The sequence below is a fragment of the Convolutriloba macropyga genome, chromosome 3 (assembly GCF_964194025.1).
Source record: "Convolutriloba macropyga chromosome 3, txConMacr16.3, whole genome shotgun sequence".
Classification (NCBI taxonomy): domain Eukaryota; kingdom Metazoa; phylum Xenacoelomorpha; order Acoela; family Convolutidae; genus Convolutriloba; species Convolutriloba macropyga.
Window position 1 is genome coordinate 79162943 of NC_134470.1, and position 24274 is coordinate 79187216.

The following is a 24274-nucleotide window of genomic DNA, read 5'->3' on the forward strand; positions in this document are numbered from 1 at the left end:
CTTCCGCCCTCCCATTGTACAACATCCGTTTGCAAGAGAGATGCACTATACGAAATAAGGAAACAGCAGAAATAACGACAACATGCTGTCACATACATCAGCCGGCTGAGTGGACACCACCCCGAGCTGCGGTACTGGCAGTACAAAATAGGAACCATCGAAGACGACAGCTGCCGCCTTTGCGGAATGCCCCGAAACTACCCATCACATGTATGTGGTATGCCGCGCCATGATCAATGAGATAATTGATGGACACTTCAGATTCCCATAAAAGACCCAAGAAAAGTCCTCAAGCTCTGGATTACCTGGCAAACAAAGATGGCCCGCTATGATGATGGGTTAAAAACAAACAAGCAAACACCTACTGTCAAATTAAGATTTCAGCAGACCATTCGAGGATTTTGACTGTTTTTTGCTGGAAGATATTCACAAATTGAGTGAACTTTTGGCCCTAAATTAGTTAATTTTTGATAATTTTTCAACTTCTTTTCAGTTTATTTATTCTTCTGCATTGTTATTTTACTGAAACATCTGTTTACAGTTTTCAGTAAACCTGATGAAGTCAACCAAACATCTTATTGGTCTTAATTCTTTTAAATTGAAGCTTGTCATCGTTTTCAATTCTTTAATGACTTATCTCGTTTTCGGCTTTTTGAGCATAAGAGCTATAATTTTTACGTATTTACTTTACTTAGGTTTTTTTATAAATCATTCATTGCCTCTGGGAAAAATTATTCAGCCATTAAAATGAATTGCAAAAAGAAATTTCAAACGTGAAAAATTTAGTTATAATTTTGATACAAGTTGTCAGTAACGATACACATAGTTCCAATAGGATTTTAAAAAGAAGTTCTGAAATGCAAAGTGTTTTAAGAACTGTGACCAAAGTAAAGGTCAAACCATTTTGACAAAAAACTAAAAGCACAAAATTTTCAAAGATTGACATAACCTTCAACTACTGCTTTCACTGCAACTTCAATTGTTTAGTTCAGCTCTGAGATGTCTTTTGGAGTCCTTCAGGCCCAAATAAAGATGGAGACAGTGATGAAACTAACAATTCATTGACTTTATTTTCAAATTTATTTTCTTCAATTTTGTCAATGAAAAAGAAAGCTGCTCCCTTAAAACGGTAGTCGGTCCAATCAGGGACAGCAAGTCAACTCCTGGAATAACCTAGCAAGGGATTTTGAATCAGAATTAAAAATAGTAACGTTTAGGAGCACAGCCTCCGTTACTCAACAATGGTTGCTATTGACGCTTTCACTGCAGAGCGCCGGCGCTTGGTGCGCGCGCCACGGAGGCAGAGTATAAAGGTACGCATATGAGCGAAAACTATTTTTGTCCAAATGTACGTGATCACGTCCGAATGTTAACCTTCTTTGTAATCGGTATGCTTATTGGTCAACTCTTGGCATACGGATTGAACACTTTCCCAACAAAAAATGTTCTGCTGAAATGTGATTCGAACAAGCCATTAGCTTTGCTGTGCAGTCGAGCGTCGTTATCAGTAGCGGTACTTCTATTTGCAAAAATTTCACGGTGCAAGTCTGAAGACAGGGCTTTGCTTCGACATCATTCCAGACCCCATTGTGCAGGATGGCAAGAGTCGCGGATGTCATTGTGCCAGATGTGCGTATAGCAACCTTCTGGGCATGCAGATCAAGCGCTACATTAAAAAATCCTCCGCATGCGCATTTTGATGACAATTTTACGGGATCCCAACCCTATCTCAGGGCAATTCCATCTCTAAACTCTCCCTTGGTAAAATCAAATTTATATTTTCTCAGTGGAAGTGCGTTTAGCTAGCACGATAATCTTTTTTCCAGAGCCAAATCTAGAGAATAAGCCTCCTTTTGATTGATGAAAATTTTGAGAGCGATCGTTTTCGCCCGAGCCTGTTCCTGCCTTTCTTTTCTAATTTTCTAAAAAAAATTCCTGATGAAAAATCTGCATCTACAACGTTGATTCTGTAGGGGCTCAAATATCCGAAAAAAAAATCATATTCGTTTGCTCCTGTTCTAAAGTAGAAACATGCTTAGTCCACTTTCTTTAACAGGAAGAGAAACCCTTTTGATATTTGTCATTGTAAGAGGGATGGTTCAACATTGAAGGGAAACGATACGAGTTTGGAGTAGTCTTAGCAAAAAAAGTCAACTTTTCATGCTTAGTCCAAAATGCTCAGTCCACTTTCTTAACCGGAAGAGACGACCTTCCGATATTTGTCACTGTACGAGGGATGGTTCAACATTGAAGGGTAAAGATCAAAGTTCGGAGTCGTCTTAGCAATTTGCAGTCCGGAGTAGTCAACCTATGCTGCAGTTCATTTGTAAATCACTTGTACCCATTCTGAGGGGACAACATAATATGTTTGGCGAGTTTTTTTATGCATGTTAGAGTAGTTCACTCATTTTTCTTTCATTCAAAAAAAACTATAGTCAAAACTGCCGTTAAAAGAACTATTGTGTTAATAAGACTAATTACCATCTGCAAAATTATTAGCTTATCAGGACGTCCATTTAGGTCAGAACAAATATCAAATTTTGATGAAAAAATTTAAAAAATACACTGCATATCCTGTTCACACAAAATATTACAAATTGCCAATACATAAGCCCTCAAACAGTCTATGCCTCACAACCTCCCATATCAAAAAAGATCTGTTTGCGATATGGCGGATATTATTTAGCAGAGTATTTTTTTCGGACGAGAAACAAAAATTCAACATAGCCGACAGATTTCCGGATTAGCTGCGAAAGAATAGACTTGCGTGCCGTATGATAGAGAAACAGATACAGATCTAAATTTAAAAAATTGACGCCGCTCAAAAATCTAGGTTAAAAACATTCAGAGATAAATAAATAATGCTTGTTAAAAATCATTCCTCTGAAGCTTCTTATTAGGGATCTTCACTGAACATATGAGTTCCTCTGACCTTAAACTAATTAAATTGAACTTAAACTTCAAAGTGCAAAAGTCATTTTTATTGAGTGCGGTAAGACACGTATGCTCAAAATCTAATCACGAGAATGCTATTACAAACCTTTGCTAGAAAGAGACACACACACACACACACACAGAGAGAGAGAGAGAGAGAGAGAGAGAGAGAAATGACCTCACGCGAGCGAACGTTGTTAGTGAGAGCAAAAAAGTCATTCAGAAAACGACTTTTTCAGCATTGCTGCGTGAACAAATGTACCCGGGAAACAACTCGAAGAAGGAAAGTGACACCTCACTTACCTGAAGCATATTCTACGCGATTATATCAAGAACTTTAAGAAAACAACAGGAAAAACATGCAATAACTAACCGACAAAAACTGATACACACTGATAAAATTGAATTTTAGATTCGACTTAAAAACGATTGTTAAAAAACTTGTACAACCGAATTATCGGCAGCCAATAGTCAGCGCAACTTTTGTCTGTTAAATCAGTCACACAACCAAAACTCAGGAGAGAAACTCAACTGAAAACTGGACTATTGGAAACTGCCAAGAAAAAAACCTGAATATAGAAGTTTGCATAATTTATTTTAGTGAAAAGTGTCATACCTAGACTTCAAGAGCCACCTCATAGTAGCGAAACCTGTTAAAAACTGTTACTTAAGAACCGAGTTAGAGAAACGACAGACAGAAGTGTAAGATCCAAAGAAACAGATAAAAACCATAAATAGCATACAAAAATCGGCCAACAGTTGCCCGAATTTAGCCAATTTTCTCCAAAACACATTTGAAAATAAATAATCAATCAATGTCAAAGATCGTCGACATAAACATTTTAAAAAGAATCAATCAATGTCAAAGACCATCAAAGACCATCAAAACTGTCAAAAACAACTAATAACAGCCACGCAAATTCCAAATTCAATAAAAATGAGGAACACAAAAACTACAAGAAAAGCTTAAAACAAGGCGAAATTGTTAAAATAGCTGAAAATTGAATCTATAAGTGTAATATTTGCTTCAGATGTTCAAAAAGACTCCAAACACAGTACTACTTAATAAAATATTTATGAGAAAGATTATTAAATGAAAAAATTGCATTCTGCTAAAAAGAAAATGCTTTGCAAAGGCCGCACGCGATCACAAAAATTTGCTCGTTGCGAAACTTATTTCACGACATTTTTTTGCTTTGTCTCAAATAATGATAATAACAAAAAACCGCTCCCTCTTCTCTCTGCTCTTCAGTTCATTCAGGCGTTTGACCTAAACACCTATTTTTCACATCCAGGCGTTAACTTAACATCCAGATTGAAATACACTCCAAAAATTATCGATCAAAATAAGTGCATATATTTATTTAGCGATCATGGCTGAAAAACTTTACATAGTCATCCTAGGTTTACATCGGTTCGAGAAAAGAAAATACTTTGCAAAAAATTGTCAAAACATTAAAAAATTATTGAAAATATATTAAAATTCTAATTAAGAAACAAATTTTCAAAGAATTTTAAACATTAACGGTCAAAAGCAAAAGAGTTATTTTAAAAAAAAATGAACCACTTGCTGTGCACAGAAAGGCTTTTCCTACTAATTAAAACCACAAACAAATAAACAAAGAAAAATTGGAGAAAAATCGTAAAAACGGATTAGTATGTGTACAATTTTGCAAAACAAAGAATCCTCAAGTTCAAAAGTGTTGTTCAAAGCACGCATTGCGAAACGAAAATTACCGTACACTTTGATATTTCAGAAAAACAGTTCGCTCAAAGATCCAAAAATGAAAAAAATTATTTAAAAAATCCAGAAAATCAACTGTCAAATTGAGAAATGTGTGCCAATTTTTCGTTTGAACAGATTTATAGTCTCTGCATCGATCCAAAACCATTTCTACAAAAAGAAATAAAAAATTACCAAAAATTGAGCCAAATGGACGAAAAAACGTCTCATAACGGTCATCTATGAAAGTCAAAAAGTCAATCACTGAACGCAGCGCATGGTCAAAAAAATTCTCTCGCTAAGCAAAAATGCCGCATGACCAAAACTACTTCCTGTAAAAAAAAACAAAAAAGACCGATAGAAAACCAATACTCCTCTTCGAGTCGTAAAAACTAAGAGCACCGCAATATAGCCACGCTCAGCTTACAGTTTTAAAAAATGGTTGGTCGCAGTGGTTGTCTTTATACACTGCGAGAGCGACAGAAGGGGTAAATTTTGTAATTTAAAAATTTTCCATTTGGATTCGAATCCCACATTTCAAAAGTTTCCTAATGGTACCACTCTTATCTTTCTAAAATGCACCGAAAAGTTTTTGATTTTGGCTGGAGAAAAAGCTCTGCTTCCAATATAACTCCTTACATTTTCTTTGAAAATGTTGGAACAATAATACGTACGGATTTCACTTTTTCTTTGACATCGTAATACGGTCTCGACTTCTCGATGGCTGACTTCAATTTCGCCTGCAGAAAGTTGAGATTCTGTGTCACACCTGTGAATAGCTTTTCATAGTTTTGTCTCTCCTCTTCCAGTGACTTTTCCAAAACATTGATGTCCACGCTAGCTTTGTTTAAAGTGTCCAATTCGTGCTATTGAATAATCACAAATTTAAAAGTTAGACAAAATTCTTTCCTTAATGATACACATCGTGGAATTTAGAACAAACCTGAATTCGTGGATCTAGATCCTCATTGTCACCACATTGAGATAACGGCTCAGCCTCCATAAAAACCTGTAAAAATAATTCTAAAGTCGATTTCAGAACTCAATTCGAATTTCGGATCTTTTCCGTTTGTACCCCCCCCCCAGCTTAGTGGGCGCATATTATTTGGACCCCCCAGACACACGTGCCACATTTTTACATAATGATTTACTATGTAATGGCACGTGCTCTGTAACTGGGGGGCGCAAAACGTACTGGGATCAAAAACGGAAGATCTGAGTTTCCGGTAAAAATCCGACAGATTAATAGAGATGCAGACGACCGACGGAATTGACTAGGGACGAATAAAGGTTTAATCTACTTCTGGACAAGGGCCAAGAGAGCGATCTGGAGGTGTAAACTCGAACAAAGGCAAAAAACAAGCGCACTTTCTGTTTATCTGAAGAAAAACGAGGGGACACTAGTTTATGTAGCGATATAAAAGAACCGCTCATAAAAAAACGAGAAAGCCGAAACTGTCTCGAAACTTTTCGTGATTAGCGAAGGAAGATCCTCCGGCTTTACGCCTTATATAATGCTAAAACTGATTTGACACTTTTGTTGAACATTTTCTTACTTTTGCGTTCGTTGTCAGGCTAAAAAAATCAATATCTTGAACAGAAGTAAATTAATATTATTTACAATTGTCTTTCATTAATTGCATAAAATTTGAGAAATCAACTATATTTCAACTACTAATTTTCATTTAAAAGGCAAGATTTTCTCAATTAAAATGAAATCTCTATAAACAAAACGTACGTTTTTGAGCTATGCTCTCATCGTCAGGTTGACTTAAACAATCCAACAAAATGTTCTACAAAGTATTTACTTCTAAGACTAAGTTCATTTAATTCTACGATTTGCACTAAAAACAGCTCATTATTGTTCGAATTAAATATTCATTGTTCGAATAAAATGGGAGAACTTTTATGCTAGCCCCACTTTTTTGTTCAGACAACATTTAACTTCTTTTTAACACATCCCAGGCTAGCATATGTGGTATCAGGTGGCCGCCGTATTGGCCGACAGGGCGTTTAGCCGACAACCATAAAATGAGAAATTTAGTCGACAATTTATGTAAAATGAGCTATAAAACTTAATCTGAAGCTGTGATTGGCCAATTTAAAACACTATTTCGTAAGCGGACAAATACACCGCGTTTTTTCATCGACTAGAGTAACGAAGGTCTGTCAACTAGCGTAACAAAGGTATTTAACCACATCTGGCCATGCCTCGCGGGCCATGCTTGAGCGGCCCGTGGGACTTGCTATGAATCCATCACAACCGAACTACTGATTTATGGACCAATGAGACTTTTATGACCAATTATGATAAAACTGTCGGCTAAATTTCCCATTTTTTCCTTGTCGGCTAAACGCCCTGTCGGCCAATTTTCCCAGCACCGTGGTATCAATTTAAAGCTATTGCGTCAAGAATTTCACTAAAAGAAATTTTAGGAATTTTCCGTTTTTGAAAAAATTAAATTTACTACCCACAATTTCAGATTTAGCCTGAATTTTGAAAAAAAACTCAACGAAAAGTTTAGTTGACTTCGTTACTCAGACGAAATACCGTACATACGCACCAACATTTTGCTCTTCTGCGCAGCGCTATGATATGCCTCAGAGGGTGCCGTGGTTCCAAACGGCCGACCGAAATTGATAGTTCGTGCAGTGCCATAGTGCGCCACTAGATTCATAACAAATTAGCTTATATAGAAAAATAATTCTCTAAATCCACTAAAAGTGTTATGGGGCCTTGTTTTGAAAATTATAAACGATGCAGTGATGTCGCATAGTGAGGGGTCGCTATCCATTGGATTGTCCTACGCGGCATAAGAGCAAAACCTCTTTATTTCCTGTAATTAAAAGGAAAATGAAAAAAATACAATTTTAGTCAAAATTAAATCACTTACACAAACTAGTGATTTTTTCGGGGTTTCTTTGAAAACAAGTGTTCTATCGTTTTGTGGTTGTCTCATTTTTTACAGAAATTCAAAAAATTTCTATTAAATTTTAGAAATCTAAATGAATCCTTAACCCGTCTCTAACTTGTGATAACCTATTCTTCAATCCAACGTTCAGTTCGTCAAAAATCGTTCTTGAAGATTTCTTAAACGGAAAAGTTTCCAGATCGCTTTTTAATTTCTATCCATTTGTTCATTCTGTTTGTTTTATATGTGGAGGAGACGCTCAAGACTTCACAGAGAAGGTCTTATTTCACACAAGGATAATTAATTCCTTTTCTAATAAAATGTATAATTTGAATTTCTCGCTTTACAAATATTTTGACTCCAGCCCTTTAAAGTTTTTCATAGTTCCCCCTGACTGTAATAAGATCTTCACATCTCGCGAGTTCTGCAAAAAATTTTTGTAGCTTTCTTATGGTAATCACCTAGTCTCCCATTTTCTAAAAATTTGTTTTTTTTGCACTTTATTTCGCCTCTCTATTATTCTGTAAACAGTGTACTTTGCAAACTTAACCTCTAGTCCTACGTAGCCTTCTCCGTCATGTCCATACAGTCTTATTGTAGCCGGTGCCAGCAAAATCTCAGAGGCATTGGTTTATGGTGCGTTTCCTGTGGTTATATCCATATTATTTGTAAGTGCTAAGCGTCTGGCCGTGAGTATTTCAATGGTTTTCAGTGCCGACACAGCACCGCCAAATATGCTTCCAATACAAAATTAACTTTTGCATTCTAATACGTTGCCGACTCTGACATCTTCGTAACTGTTTATCCCGTTCCTTCATATTGGATTTTACATGGCAAAGTCCATCTAACGCTATCCAAGACAATATGCAAAAGTACTACGACACCACTGATATGCATAACTCTTCTCTGTCTACAATAACAAAAAGGTTTAAAAAATTTGTGTATACTGAATAACGTATTCCGACCCCGAGGCGAAAATAAGCAGAATGCAGAGTTTGGCCTCAACTCTCTCATGCTCTTTCAACATCTTATAGGGACCCGTACCAAGGAGAGACACGACAGTTCTGTCAACAATACAATTAACAGAAGACTCAAGAAGAGGAGCCAAGAAATTGTAGATGAGCTGTTTTCTGAAAGCAAATTATTTCAGCTCCAACTAACAAAAGCCTCAAAGGACAATCAGTATGCACCAAGGAAAAGTCTTAAGCGCTCTCCAGCAGCAAAACCCAGATAAAAAGTTAGAGTTCTAAACCTCACACAGTCAATAGGATTGTCCACTTTTTTAGATAATCTCAAAAAAAGCACCCAGCTGCAAACGAAACCGACCCGGCACTGAAACCCGACATCAAAAAACCTGCTCTGCCCTATCATCCTTCAGTCTATGAAAAAATCAGCGCACAAGAGATCAAACCAGCTGCATCTGAAACCCATATTAGACATGGACCCCAAGGTTTTGATGCTGCCGAATGATGTCTGCTTACTGCATATGACAAATCTTCCACCAACTTTGCAAAACGATTTCAATATTGACATATGAAATTGCCACCAAAATTTGTCCTCACATCTTCCAGCGGCCTACAATGCCTCCCATTTAAAATCCCAATTGAGAAGAACCCTGCTAACAGATCTATAAGAATAGGAAAAATTTGCGGAAAATTACCGGGCGACGTTTTCTAGCGTCTGTTAATGTTAAATAAGATCTGCAAATTCTAACACGCAAAACCCAACTGTGTCTCGGGCAAAAGTGCTGCTTACAGTATGTCCTTCTCGTTCTGATATCTTGTGTTAATGAAGATACCAAGACGCGCTATCACTGACTGATTCAAAAAAGTCGTTCAACCAACTTGCACAGCACAACATCTTCAAGCAGTGTCCTTGAAAGACAAACGCCGTGAAAAACTATTACCAAGCATGATCTCAGCTTTTTGTCGACATTTTGTTTCAAGAGGTGTTAACTCGAGACAATCCATTAGCTATGGCATTTAACGGAATAACCACGTCATCGCTAAATAGTTGTGTTCAAATCGGAAGCACCATAGAGAAATAGTAAGCAGACGATGATTTGGCTGTCGAAAAACTAATGAAACACCGAGATTTTTTTGATCGGCTTTGTCTCGTTGGCAAGTTTTGTTGAAGTTTCCTAAAAGTCAGTTAATAGTTGAAGAGTAAAAAATAGGAAAGGCGAGAATGACCTTTGCCAATACTGATATTGAAATCACCAAAACGACACGTGTTATAGGCTCACTGATTGGTGTTAACACATAGTGGTCTAGTTTTGCCTTTGCTTCTTTTTGTAAAAATACATTCATGCTTGAGAAATTCTCATCTTTTCTGCAAAGATTGCCGCAGAAAGTTTACAGCAGCTTATCCACAGGCGTCATTGATAGTTCGTGCAGTGCCATAGTGCGCCACTAGATTCATAACAAATTAGCTTTTATAGAAAAATAATTCTCTAAATCCATTAAAAGTGTTATGGGGCCTTGTTTTGAAAATTATAAACGATGCAGTGATGTCGCATAGTGAGGGGTCACTATCCATTGGATTGTCCTACGCGGCATAAGAGCGAAACCTCTTTATTTCCTGTAATTAAAAGGAAAATGAAAAAAATACAATTTTAGTCAAAATTAAATCACTTACACAAACTAGTGATTTTTTCGGGGTTTCTTTGAAAACAAGTGTTCTATCGTTTTGTGGTTGTCTCATTTTTTACAGAAATTCAAAAAATTTTTATTAAATTTTAGAAATCTAAATGAATCCTTAACCCGTCTCTAACTTGTGATAACCTATTCTTCAATCCAACGTTCAGTTCGTCAAAAATGGTTCTTGAAGATTTATTAAACAGAAAAGTTTCCAGATCGCTTTTTAATTTCTATCCATTTGTTCATTCTGTTTGTTTTATATGTGGAGGAGACGCTCAAGACTTCACAGAGAAGGTCTTATTTCACACAAGGATAATTAATTCCTTTTCTAATAAAATGTATAATTTGAATTTCTCGCTTTACAAATATTTTGACTCCAGCCCTTTAAAGTTTTTCATAGTTCCCCCTGACTGTAATAAGATCTTCACATCTCGCGAGTTCTGCAAAAAATTTTTGTAGCTTTCTTATGGTAATCACCTAGTCTCCCATTTTCTAAAAATTTGTTTTTTTGCACTTTATTTCGCCTCTCTATTATTCTGTAAACAGTGTACTTTGCAAACTTAACCTCTAGTCCTACGTAGCCTTCTCCGTCATGTCCATACAGTCTTATTGTAGCCGGTGCCAGCAAAATCTCAGAGGCATTGGTTTATGGTGCGTTTCCTGTGGTTATATCCATATTATTTGTAAGTGTTTAGCGTCTGGCCGTGAGTATTTCAATGGTTTTCAGTGCCGACACAGCACCGCCAAATATGCTTCCAATACAAAATTAACTTTTGCATTCTAATACGTTGCCGACTCTGACATCTTCGTAACTGTTTATCCCGTTCCTTCATATTGGATTTTACATGGCAAAGTCCATCTAACGCTATCCAAGACAATATGCAAAAGTACTACGACACCACTGATATGCATAACTCTTCTCTGTCTACAATAACAAAAAGGTTTAAAAATTTGTGTATACTGAATAACGTATTCCAGATACCAAGATACCAAGACGCGCTATCACTGACTAATTCAAAAAAGTCGTTCAATCAACTTGCACAGCACAACATCTCCAAGCAGTGTCCTTGAAAGACAAACGCCGTGAAAAACTATTACCAAGCATGATCTCAGCTTTTTGTCGACATTTTGTTTCAAGAGGTGTTAACTCGAGACAATCCATTAGCTATGGCATTTAACGGAATAACCACGTCATCGCTAAATAGTTGTGTTCAAATTGGAAGCACCATAGAGAAATAGTAAGCAGACGATGATTTGGCTGTCGAAAAACTAAGGAAACACCGAGATTTTTTTTGATCGGCTTTGTCTCGTTGGCAAGTTTTGTTGATGTTTCCTAAAAGTCAGTTAATAGTTGAAGAGTAAAAAATAGGAAAGGCGAGAATGACCTTTGCCAGTACTGATATTGAAATCACCAAAACCACACGTGTTATAGGCTCACTGATTGGTGTTAACACATAGTGGTCTAGTTTTGCCTTTGCTTCTTTTTGTAAAAATACATTTATGCTTGAGAAATTCTCATCTTTTCCGCAAAGATTGCCGCAGAAAGTTTACAGCAGCTTATCCACAGGCGTCCGACAGAATCTTGCCAACCTCAACGTGACAACGCCCGCCCTATATGACGCCCTGACAGCCGTGAAAAAAAATTTGAATGAGAAAATTTAACCAAACATAACCAGTCTGAAACCCCTTTTTGAAGCATTTGCAACCCAACCTTGGGTAGGTGGAATGTACATAGCATGACTGCAGGTACAGGTGATTATTTCAACAGCATTGACCTCTCCATTCAATCCCCCTAAACATCTCTGTCCCCATCCATGCTGGGCTTAATTGAAATAGTTTGCAACAGGATAAAAAAGTGGCTCAAATTGGGGAAGAGAAAACCACCCTAGATAGTCTGAGAAAAGCAATGAGTCAACAGAAAAAATACTCTTTAGGGGCTTCACAAAACTCACAAGGGGGCTTCACAAAAGGGGGCTTCGAGCTGGCTAAATGCTCTCTCACTCAAAAAAATGTACACTTCACCAACTTGGAATTTCGAGATGGACTAGATTTGCGATTTGGCCGCCTGTTAACAAAAACGCCCAGTACAAGTCCATGTGGTCAAAAGCACAACATCACGCATGCTCTCCATTGTGCAAAAGGCGGCTACATTGGCCGCAGCGTAGTCAGAGACACGTTCATGAGTTTGATAAACGAGGTCTGTTGGTTTGTAATGATGTCAAAATAGAGCTAAAGCTCCAGTCGCGTCTCTCCACACAAACCCACAAGCACTAGTGATGACGCTTTTCTGGACATCAAAAATGAATGTACTTGTTCCGATGTCTAAATTTTCAAATCCGTGGCATCTTCATGCCCGAAAATCATCAAAGATGCCAACTGATATCACTTAAAGAACTAGAATATGAGAAGCCTATTACCTAAGTTGAAGACAGTTTTTTCTATACTAGAGTTTTTGCCTGCACTGGTGGCGCTGGTCCCTCCACCACCAATGTCAAGAAAAATATAGCCGAAAAAATAGCCGATAGGAAAAACGAACGATAGTTAGCTATATCAACTTAATCCTGAACAAATAAGTTTCGCACTCCTGAGAAGCCGTCTTTTATGTCTGAAAGAATGTAAGGCATTCAAGAAGTCATAGACGCCCGCCGATTTTTGTGCGTCTTCAATTGTTGAAAAATGAAGGCTGCACGGTTCATTATTTACTCGCCTCTCATTTTACGTTTCCTTATTTTAATCAACTACCGCCGATTTGTTCAACTAATTGTACCAGACTAAGCCAAAACAGCTATTTGATTCAGCCTCGGTCAAAGAATTTTGCCATTTAACCAATGTGTTTAACTTCTGTTTGACAATGATATCAGCAACTACTTGATTTCTTAAATTTTCTGTTTCTTCATTGTTTCTAGACATTTTTTTACTAAATGAGAATTTATAATAAATTAGACACCTTTTCGCCATTTTTTGAGTTTTGATCATCTTCTACGCTACTAATTTTTTAAATATGTGTGTCGTTTTTTAAAACAAACATAAATATGGGTTGTTAGGAGCAACTGCTTTTACTCAATCAACTAATATTGACTTCTAATTGATATTTCTATGATTTTTTTGGTTGAAAAGTTTTTCTAAAGAACTTCATATGTTTTGATGATTTTGAAATCAGTTGGAAATTAAGTTTGAAGGGCAACTAAGTTAGCAAAACGGGTAATCGCGTAATGAAACAAGCAGCACAAGTAAAAACAAACATTATACTTCATGGTGCCGACACCTATCTCTGAGAAAAAAGATCAGATTTTCTTAACGTGAACTGCTTCGATTGCTGCTTTTAGAATTTTACCTTTTTCAGTATTGTTTTTTTTCAGAACTCTTATCAAAAAGCAAAACATAAATTCCTTCAGTGGTTTGCTTTTTCCTATTTTTTGCTAGTTCTCTATCTTGCTGTTGTTCTTCCTGTTGTTGACAGCTTTTCTGAGTAATAATCAAAAGCAATTTCAGAAAAATCGGACTTCAACTGGTCCGGCTCTTTATGCTATTGATGAATTTTTACGTCATTTTTTCAGAAAACAAGTTTACTTATTTTTTAAAAAAAATTACTATTGATAAAGGTTTACTCTTTTACAGCAAAACACAATTAATCACGAGATCTTAAATGCTCACTAGCAAAAAATGTTTTCCTATTTTTGTCTTTTTATAAGCAATTTTTTTTCTATCGAATTATATGTGTTTTTTTTTAAATTTGATTTTTCCTTACTATGATCCTCATATAATTATATTACATTTTTGCGGTGGTAAAACCAAAACTGCATAATTTAACAAAAATTATTTGCAAAGGGGCGTCAGGTCAGAGAATTTTTTATTTATTTTTCACAGACTTTTAAGCTACAAAATTTTTGTTTTCCCTCAAATTCTTCTACTTGTAAACTTGTTCTAATTCAAGGTTGTCGCATAGTAAAACATTGCTGAAGAAGTGTTTATGAAAACTGAGTATACTTATTTAAGTCGTTTTTTACAACATGTTTGCCCTTATACTTTTCTTATGCTCTAAGATATCTGGTTCTTAAAAAGTCATGAAAAAAAGCATGAATTGGATTAATTGAATCGGACACTATATTAAAATACCAATTCTCATTTGCGAACTTCAGGCGGCTTCTCAGGTCCCCATAGTATTTTTTATAACAGTTTTGCTTTGTGATCTAGTTTCTGCAATAGGTTCCTTATCCGTTTAGTGTATTAATTGATTTTTGATTAGTTAAAAAAAACAGGGGATTCAATTGTTAAATTGAACATTTTAATTGAATTTTGGTAACTGCCTCCTGCGTTATCGTTATTAGAATAAGTGAGGCATCTTTAAATCAAATAGTCAGATTAGCTTTTTTTCTCTTTTTGTTCGAACTTTGTTTCAGGACATGTCCTTCTATGTTTATGCATTTTTCAATCAGATGGTTCTCTTAAGCTAATTGTGCCGCTTGTTTATACAACCGCCTATATTCGAATTGACTTCTAGTTGCTATCCTATGCTCTGGTATTGCCAAATTAACGTTTAAGGGTGTTGCCAGAAGAATCTTGGGATGAATGGAGACAATTTTGTACCTTTGATATTCTAAACCACAAAATCTCAATGCGACAATGCTTATTAAGAAATTGTGTAATTTTCCAGTAATTTGGGTTTCTGGACCAAAATATTACGGGAGGTCTAAAATAGCTTGAACTGAGAAGAGTTCCGTTTAATACACGTGACGCGGAGCTGATGGTTTTTTAATTCGTTTTCGAGTATTTTGATAAATCAAGAGAACTTCTTTTTTATTAAAACTATTGTAACTTCTCTAGCCACATTTTACGTTGATGTTGACCTATGCTTTCTTGTTGAAAAATTTACAGAGTGCAAAAGACAATTAACAAAAAACGTCATCACTTTGCATCTAGTAATGTAAAAATCATCTTTAATTATTCGAAAGTTTTCAGATAAAAACTGTTGAAGCTCAATCAAAATCGTGCATAACGCAGGAATTCAAACTTAAACGTTTCGCGATTATTTAGAATACGTTTTAGGAAATCTATTTTGATATTAACTTTCGTAACTTTTTTCAACAATGTATTCAGCAAATAAAGGTTTCTCACTCAGGTATTTAGAATCCCTTGAAAAACTCATGTATATATATATATATATATATATATATGAATATATATATATATATATAATTATATTTATATATATATATATATATTTATATATATATATATATTTATATATATATATATATATATATATATATATATATAAACTATAGTGTCAAAAAACTACATACAGCCCAATTTGAACGCCTTAACCGTTACTTTTGCTCAAAACGTTTGATTGTAGCGGAGACGTAAAGAAAAAAGTGAACTTTTTCAGTTTTTACGCAATTTCATTCTCATTTTCTCCGCTCATACAGAAAAGAAGGTTAAGCTGCTTTGTTAGTTCACTGTTTGACATGCTCTTTTGCAATTGGAAATTTCCAATTTTGATAGTCAGAAAACAAGTGTAAAATCAAGATATCAGTATCAAGACAGTATACAGTATAGTATGCATACAAACTACAGCAAAAGTGTAACAGCCTCAGGGCGTCTCTAGCGAAGAAATTGTTCGAGTTGTTCGGAGAAATGAAACAACTCTTCATGCCATTTTGTTACTCTTCACAAGCCATCACTCATCTTGTGGGGTAAAAAACATCAGATGAGCGAACATTGTTTGTTAGGTGATTAAACAAGCTAAATGTGCTTCGAATCGTTCAAAAATTACGAAAAAGAGTTGCATTTTCAGAACCTTATTTTCAGCATAATGATGCGTCTGTGCATAAAGCTAAAATTATCAACACATTCTTCAAAGAGGAGCGGGAGGTACTGGAATGGTTGGCTTAGAGTTCAGATCTGAATGGAATCGAAAATTTATGGGCAATTGTGAAGCAAGATTTGTGAAAACCGAGAGAAATTTAATAAAAGTAGGAAGAAAAATGGTCAAAACCTTGAATCAGATGTCCTTAATAATTTGTCTAAAAACTTCAATAATGGTCTACCATAAATTAGAAAAACTAGGAGCGTAACTTCTCGTTTTTGAAGAACAGATTTGGACTCAAAATGTTGTATTATTTGTCTACATTTTCTTGGTGTACGTAGCTTTTTGGTACTATAGTATATATATATATATATATATATATATATATATATATATATATATATATATATATATATATATATATATATATATATGATTAACACTCCTTCATATCATAGTTTTCCAAGATCAGGCTTGAATCTGTTCAAACATAAAATTTTTAACTTCTACCAGGCACAAAGATTAATAAGTATGTACGGCTGTTGAGATTAGCTTTTAATCTATATAGCTCCATTTTTGTTTGTTTTTTGAGATTGATTCTTCAATCGTTTTTCCTGCTGTCCAAATTGTGTTTTTCTTAGCATAATCTTTCCTGGCAGTGCTTGAATATTGAAGTGATAGTATGATAGTAATGTTGGCCGACGTAGATTAAATATTACATCCTTGATATTCTGTTTGTATATCACATTGTATGTCAAGTCACTGACAAAATCAGTCAGATCCGTGTTCTTTTTTCGGCGATTTCAGTGGAACGGCAAAAATCTGCAGATTCCCCACTGGTTTGCAAAATAGGTCAGTAACAATGGCTGCAATACTGAATAAAAGAAACTTGTTTTGCATTATATATGTCAGCAATTTGTTTATATTGAATTTCTTCTCGACTTGTAGCGTCTGCCGTCGTTGAAATTGTGCATCATTCATTCAAGTAACCGGCGTCCAGATAGCCCCTAATTTTTTAGGCCAGTTAGGAGCGTTTTTGTTACATGAAAATTCAGGTAGCTTTTGTTTCCCTTTAAGCGTATATGCGACTATGGTAGCTAAGTTGTACAAATATTTCAAAAAATTAGCAAATTGTTTTTAAACAATCGTGGAAGTTTGCCATTCTTGTATGAGTTGTCTAAATGTGCCAGGAGAAAAACTGTTTTAAACATTATATTTGCCCAGAAGCGAGAACTTCAGAATCACGAATCGAAACAATCAACATAATAGAGCAAGAACAAAAAAACCAGCCATTATCAGTAAATAAAACCTCACTTTTCCTGTCTTCCGGTGAGCTGTCTGACTTGGCAAGAGACTTGATGTTAAAAGTATATTGACAAGGAGTGAAAAAAGAAGATTTTCAGCTGATGTTTGTTGTTTCTGGTCTTAAAGAAGGCTTTACTAAAATCAGCGTTCATTTCAACAAAAGCATTAATTGACGATAAGGGCACTTTAAAAATCTCAAATCTAAAAACTTGAAAACAAACAAGGAGTCCAAAATTTGTTTCAAAACAGATAAAATCAGTTAGTAACGTGTCAAAATGTGTAAATATTTATAGCCAATTACTTTTGTTTCCTAAATAATTCTTGAAAGTGACAAACAATAAGTTTGAATCAATATTTTCTCCAATTCTTTTTGTTAACAAATTGATCGTAACTACTGGCAGGGTATCCTGTCTGCACTTAGTGAGATCGTTCCATTTTCCATTAGCAAACATCCATCTTCAATTTCGTACCCGCCTTTTTTATTTTGAAGCTCTAATAAACATTCAGCAGCTCTAAAACAATCCCTTTTCACGAATAAAGCCTGTCTCTTCAGACTGTTATGTTTTCTCCAGTTTTCTCGGGAAAAAATTTTCGGGATTTTTTTACCACATTCTTTTCAACCCAAAGAGTTTGGACTATATTGTTGCTCGATCTTTTTTATAAGATTTTTTCCTACATTGTTTCATGACTTTGAGCTTTCAAAACGAGATAAACAAGTAATGCCTACTGAGAATTAAGTTGGATTGGAGACACTAACTTGGGTAGACTTGCAAGAGCTTTGAGTGCTCAGCCTGCTGTGAGGGCTTTAGTTCGAGGTGAAAAGTCAATTTAAGTGGTATTTGAGCACAAAATGGTTCAATCTTTACATTTTTTGATGGGCATGAAATTAATGTTCCCAAAATCAATAAAAAGTTTTTTGCATGCAAAAATTTCTTTTATTTCTTTTATGTCTATTTTGCTATGTGTTTTGTTAATTCCAAACTAAGCAACCAAAACAGTAGTATTTTTCGCATTACGTTATTGAATCGTTTTCAATTTTTCGTCATTTATGGAAACTTCTATCGTTGTTGGATGTTTTCTAGGGGCCAACTAGAGCTTCAATACGGATTAAAGGATAGTTCCTAGAGACCAAATATTTCGACAGAAAACAATACCACAAATTTCGGCAAATTTTCTATAAATTAGCATTTTTTCATTGATAATTTTGAATTGTTTCATGTTTTCAGTTTTTTATCTTTAGGGGCCAATGAACTTTTTCCGTGCTTGTGCATGGGTTGATGAACAAAATTAAACGGCTAATGTTTGGCTTTCGAGATCTTAACCTCAGGATGTGAAGCTATTCTAAAAATTTTTGAGTCTTTTGGTTGGCATTTCAGGTACTTGGAATTGATCGTCTGGTCAGGTACGCTTGTTTTCAGTTTTTCATTCGTATCTTTGGTTTTAATTCAGGAATTGTCCTGCTATGTTCTGATATATGTCAAGAATTGGCGCGTTCGTTTTTCGATTAACCTTTAAAATATAGTTTTGGCCTTTATCACTTATTCCAATCGGGAGATGATCCAACTGAGGCAAAAAAAAGTCATGTGAACCAATTGGATTTAGAAACAAGTAAGCAAAAACTTGCTCTTAAATTAAAGAAAACGAGAAACAAACTTGATAACTTTTCCAATTTTGGCTTCTTTCTAGGCAACACCACTAAAAAATTGAATCATAGGAAATAGATTGGACAATTTTGCGTAATAAGTGACATTTATCGAGCCATATAAAGAGTTTTTGCTGCCTAACTTGTTGTCAGAACAATTAGAATCTAGCTGGTGAGGCAATTTGTTTGATAGAATAGATAATTTAAAACAGTTGAAGATTTAAATTGATATTTCCCAAAATTAATAAAAGTTGTTTGCACAAAACAATTTTTTTATTTCTTTTATGTCTGTTTTGCTATGTGTTTTGTTATTTCCCAACTAAGCACTCAAAATAGTTGTACGTTTTGCATTTTTCTATTGAATCTTTTTCATTTTTTGTTGTTTATGGGGGTTTCTATCGTTGTTGGATTTTTTCTAGGGGCCAACTAAAGCTTCAAAACGGATTAAAGGATAGTTCTTAGAGAACAAAATATTTCGACAGAAAACAAGAGCAAGAATTTTGGCAAATTTTCAGTAAATTTGTGTTTTCTTCATTGATAATTTTGAATTGTTTCATGTTTTCAGTTTTTATCTTTAGGAGCTAATGATTTTTTTCCGTGCTTGTGCTTGGGTTGATGAACGAAATTGAACGGATAATGTCTGGCTTTCAAGATCTTAATCTCAGGATGTCAAAATATTCTAAAAATTTTTGAGTCTTTTGGTTGGCATTTTTCAATTGATCGTCTGGTCAGGTACGCTTGTCGTTAGTTTTTCATTCGCAACTTTGGATTTAATTCAGGAATTGTCCTGCTATGTTTTGATATGAGTTGTCAAGACTTGGCCCGTTTGTTTCATGATTAACCTTTAGAATATAGTTTTTGCTTATATCACTTATTCCAATCTGGAGATAATCTGAGTGAGGCAAAAAAAGGTCAAGTGAACCAATTGGATTTAAAAACAATTAGGCAAACTTAATAAATTTTCCAATTTGGGCTTCTTTGTAGACAAAAGCACTGATCAATCGAATCGGAGGAAATAGAATGGACAATTTTGCGTGATAAGTGACATTTATCGAGCCATATAACGAGTTTTTGCTGCTTAAATTGTTGTCAGAACAATAAGAATCTGGCTAGTGAGGCAGTTTGTTTGATAGAATAGATAATTTAAAACAGTTGAAAATTTGAATTATTATTTCCCAAAATTAAAAAACGTTTTTTGCTTACGAAAATTCTTTTAATTCTTTTATGTCTGTGTTGTTATGTGTTTTGTTATTTCCAAACTAAGCATCCAAAATAGTAGTGCGTTTTGCATTTTTCTATTGACTCCTTTTAAATTTTTTGTCCTTTATGGGGATTTCTATCGTTTTTGGATGTTTTCTAGGGGCCAACTAGAGCTTCAATACGGATTAAAGGATAATTATTAGTGACGAAATATTTCGACAGAAAACTTTACCAAGAATTTTGGCAAATTTTTTGTTAATTTGCGTTCTTTTCATTGATAATTTTGAATTGTTTCATGTTTTCAGTTTTTTATCTTCAGGGGCCAATGAACTTTTTCCGTGCTTGTGGATGGGTTGATGAACAAAATTAAACGGATAATGTTGGCTTTCAAGATCTTAACCTCAGGATGTGAAACTATTCTAATAATTTGTGAGTCTTTTTGTTGGCATTGTTCAATTGACAGTCTGGTCAGGTACGCTTGTGTCTAGTTTTTCATTCGTATCTTTGGATTTAATTCATGAAATGTCCTGCTATGTTTTGATAAAGGTCAAGAATTGGCCCGTTCGTTTTTCGATTAACCTTTAGAATATAGTTTTTGCTTATATCACTTAATCCAATCGGGAAATGATCCGACTGAGGCAAAAAAAGGTCATGTCAACCAATTGGATTTAAAAACAATTAAGCAAAACTTGTTCCTAAATTAAAGAAAACGAGAAACAAACTTGATAATTTTTCCAATTTGGGCTTTTTTGTAGACAAAAGCACTGATAAATCGAATCGGAGGAAATAGAATGGACAATTTTGCGTGATAAGTGACATTTATCGAGCCATATAACGAGTTTTTGCTGCTTAACTTGTTGTCAGAACAATTAGAATCTGGCTAGTGAGGCAAATTGTTTGATAGAATAGATAATTTAAAACAGTTGAAAATTTGAATTAATATTTCTCATAATTAAAAAACGTTTTTTGCTTACAAAATTTCTTTTAATTTTTTATGTCTGTTTTGTTATGTGTTTTGTTATTTCCAAAATAAGCATCCAAAATAGTAGTACGTTTTGCATTTTTCTATCAACTCCTATTAAATTTTTTGTCCTTTATGGGGATTTCTATCGTTGTTGGATGTTTTTTAGGAGCCAACTAGAGCTTCAATACGGAATAAAGGATAATTATTAGAGACAAAATATTTCCACAGAAAACTTTACCAAGAATTTTGGCAAATTTTTAGTTAATTTGCGTTCTTTTCATTGCTAATTTTGAATTGTTTCATGTTCTCAGTTTTTTATCTTCAGGGGCCAATGAACTTTTTCCGTGCTTGTGCATGGGTTGATGAACGAAATTAAACGGATAATGTTGGCTTTCAAGATCTTAACCTCAGGATGTCAAACTATTCTAAAAATTTGTGAGTCTTTTGGTTGGCATTGTTCAATTGATCGTCTGGTCAGGTACGCTTGTGTTTAGTTTTTCATTCGTATCTTTCGATTTAACTCAGGAAATGTCCTGCTATGTTTTGATAAAGGTCAAGAATTGGCCCGTTTGTTTTTCGATTAACCTTTAGAATATAGTTTTTGCTTATATCACTTAATCCAATCGGGAAATGATCCGACTGAGGCAAAAAAAGGTCATGTCAACCAATTGGATTTAAAAACAATTAAGCAAAACTTGTTCCTAAATTAAAGAAAACGAGAAACAAACTTGATAATTTTTCCAATTTGGGCTTTTTTGTAGACAAAAGCACTGATAAATCGAATCGGAGGAAATAGAATGGACAATTTTGCGTGATAAGTGACATTTATCTAGCCATATAACGAGTTTTTGCTGCTTAACTTGTTGTCAGAACAATTAGAATCTGGCTAGTGAGGCAAATTGTTTGATAGAATAGATAATTTAAAACAGTTGAAAATTTGAATTAATATTTCTCATAATTAAAAAACGTTTTTTGCTTACAAAATTTCTTTTAATTTTTTATGTCTGTTTTGTTATGTGTTTTGTTATTTCCAAAATAAGCATCCAAAATAGTAGTACGTTTTGCATTTTTCTATCAACTCCTATTAAATTTTTTGTCCTTTACGGGGATTTCTATCGTTGTTGGATGTTTTTTAGGAGCCAACTAGAGCTTCAATACGGAATAAAGGATAATTATTAGAGACAAAATATTTCGACAGAAAACTTTACCAAGAATTTTGGCAAATTTTTAGTTAATTTGCGTTCTTTTCATTGCTAATTTTGAATTGTTTCATGTTCTCAGTTTTTTATCTTCAGGGGCCAATGAACTTTTTCCGTGCTTGTGCATGGGTTGATGAACGAAATTAAACGGATAATGTTGGCTTTCAAGATCTTAACCTCAGGATGTCAAACTATTCTAAAAATTTGTGAGTCTTTTGGTTGGCATTGTTCAATTGATCGTCTGGTCAGGTACGCTTGTGTTTAGTTTTTCATTCGTATCTTTCGATTTAACTCAGGAAATGTCCTGCTATGTTTTGATAAAGGTCAAGAATTGGCCCGTTTGTTTTTCGATTAACCTTTAGAATATATTTTTTGCTCATATCACTTAATAAAATCGGGAGATGATCCGACTGAGGCAAAAAAGTTCATGTCAACCAATTGGATTTAAAAACAATTAAGCAAAACTTGTTCTTAAATTAAAGAAAACGAGAAACAAACTTAATATCTTTTCCAATTTGGGCTTCTTTTTAGACAACACCACTGATAAATCGAATTGGAGGAAATAGAATGGACAATTTTGCATGATAAGTGACATTTATCGAGCCATATAACGAGTTTTTGCTGCCTAACTTGATGTCAGAACAATTTGAATCTGGTTAGTGAGGCAATTTGTTTGATAGAATAGATAATTTATATCAGTTGAGGTTTGAAATTAATATTTCCCAAAATTAATAAAAGTTTTTTGCGTACAAAAATTTCTTTTAATTCTTTTATGTCTGTTTTGTTATGTGTTTTTTTATTTCCAAATTAAGCATCAAAAATAGTAGTACGTTTTGCATTTTTCTATTGACTCCTTTTCAATTTTTTGTCCTTCATGGGGATTTCTATCGTTGTTGGATGTTTTCTAGGGGCCAACTAGAGCTTCAATGCGGATTAAAGGACAATTCTTAGAGATCAATTATTTCGACAGAAAACATTATCAAGAATTTTGGCAAATTTTCAGTAATTTTGCGCTTTTTTCTTTGATAATTTTGAATTATTTCATGTTTTCAGTTTTTTACCTTTAGGGGCCAATGAATTTTTTCCGTGCTTGTGCTTGGGTTGATGAACAAAATTGAACGGATAATGTTTGGTTTTCTAGATCTTAACCTCAGGATGTGAAACTATTGTAAAAATTTGTGAGTCTTTTGGTTGGCATTGTTCAATTGATCGTCAGGTCAGGTACGCTTGTGTTTAGTTTTTCATTCGTATCTTTGGATTTAGTTCAGGAAATGTCCTGCTATGTTTTGATAAAGGTCAAGAATTGGCCCGTTGTTTTTCGATTAACATTTAGAATATAGTTTTTGCTTATATCACGTATTCCAATCGGGAGATGATCCGACTGAGGGAAAAAAAGGTCATGTGAACCAATTGGATTTAAAAACAATTAAGCAAAACTTGTTCCTAAATTAAATAAAACGAGAAACAAACTTAATAATTTTTCCAATTTGGGCTTATTTGTAGAGAACACCACTAGTAAATCGAATCTGAGGAAATAGAATGGACCATCTTGCGTGATAAGTGATATTTATCTGGCCATATAACTAGTTTTTGCTGCCTTATTTTGAAATCTGCTGCCTAATTTTGAAGAATCTGGCTTGTAAGGCAATTTATTTGACAGGATAGATAATTTAAATCATATGAAGACTTAAATTAATGTTTACCAAAATTCAGAAAAGTTTTTTGCATGCAAAAATGTCTTTTATTTCTTTTAGGTCTGTTTTGCTATGTGTTTTGTTATTTCCCAACTAAGCACTCAAAATAGTAGTACGTTTTGCATTTTTCTATTGAATCTTTTTCAATTTTTGTTGTTTATGGGGGTTTCTATCGTTGTTGGATTTTTTCTAGGGGCCAACTAGAGCTTCAATACGGATTAAAGGATAGTTCTTAGAGACAAATTATTTCGAC

The 24274-nt window shown here is 34.5% G+C and overlaps 1 protein-coding gene across 1 annotated transcript in view; it reads right to left on the reverse strand.

Annotated features, from left to right (window-relative positions):
* The window catches only part of LOC142336494 (uncharacterized), a 187900-nt gene that overhangs the window by 8113 nt on the left and 155513 nt on the right, over window positions 1-24274 (reverse strand). Inside the window, exons 2-3 of the mRNA XM_075385379.1 lie at window positions 5601-5668; window positions 5332-5523 (exon numbers count right to left, since the gene is read on the reverse strand). Coding sequence (XP_075241494.1) covers window positions 5332-5523; window positions 5601-5660 — 252 coding nt within the window. The 5' untranslated portion in view covers window positions 5661-5668. The remainder of the gene's footprint in view (window positions 1-5331; window positions 5524-5600; window positions 5669-24274) is intronic.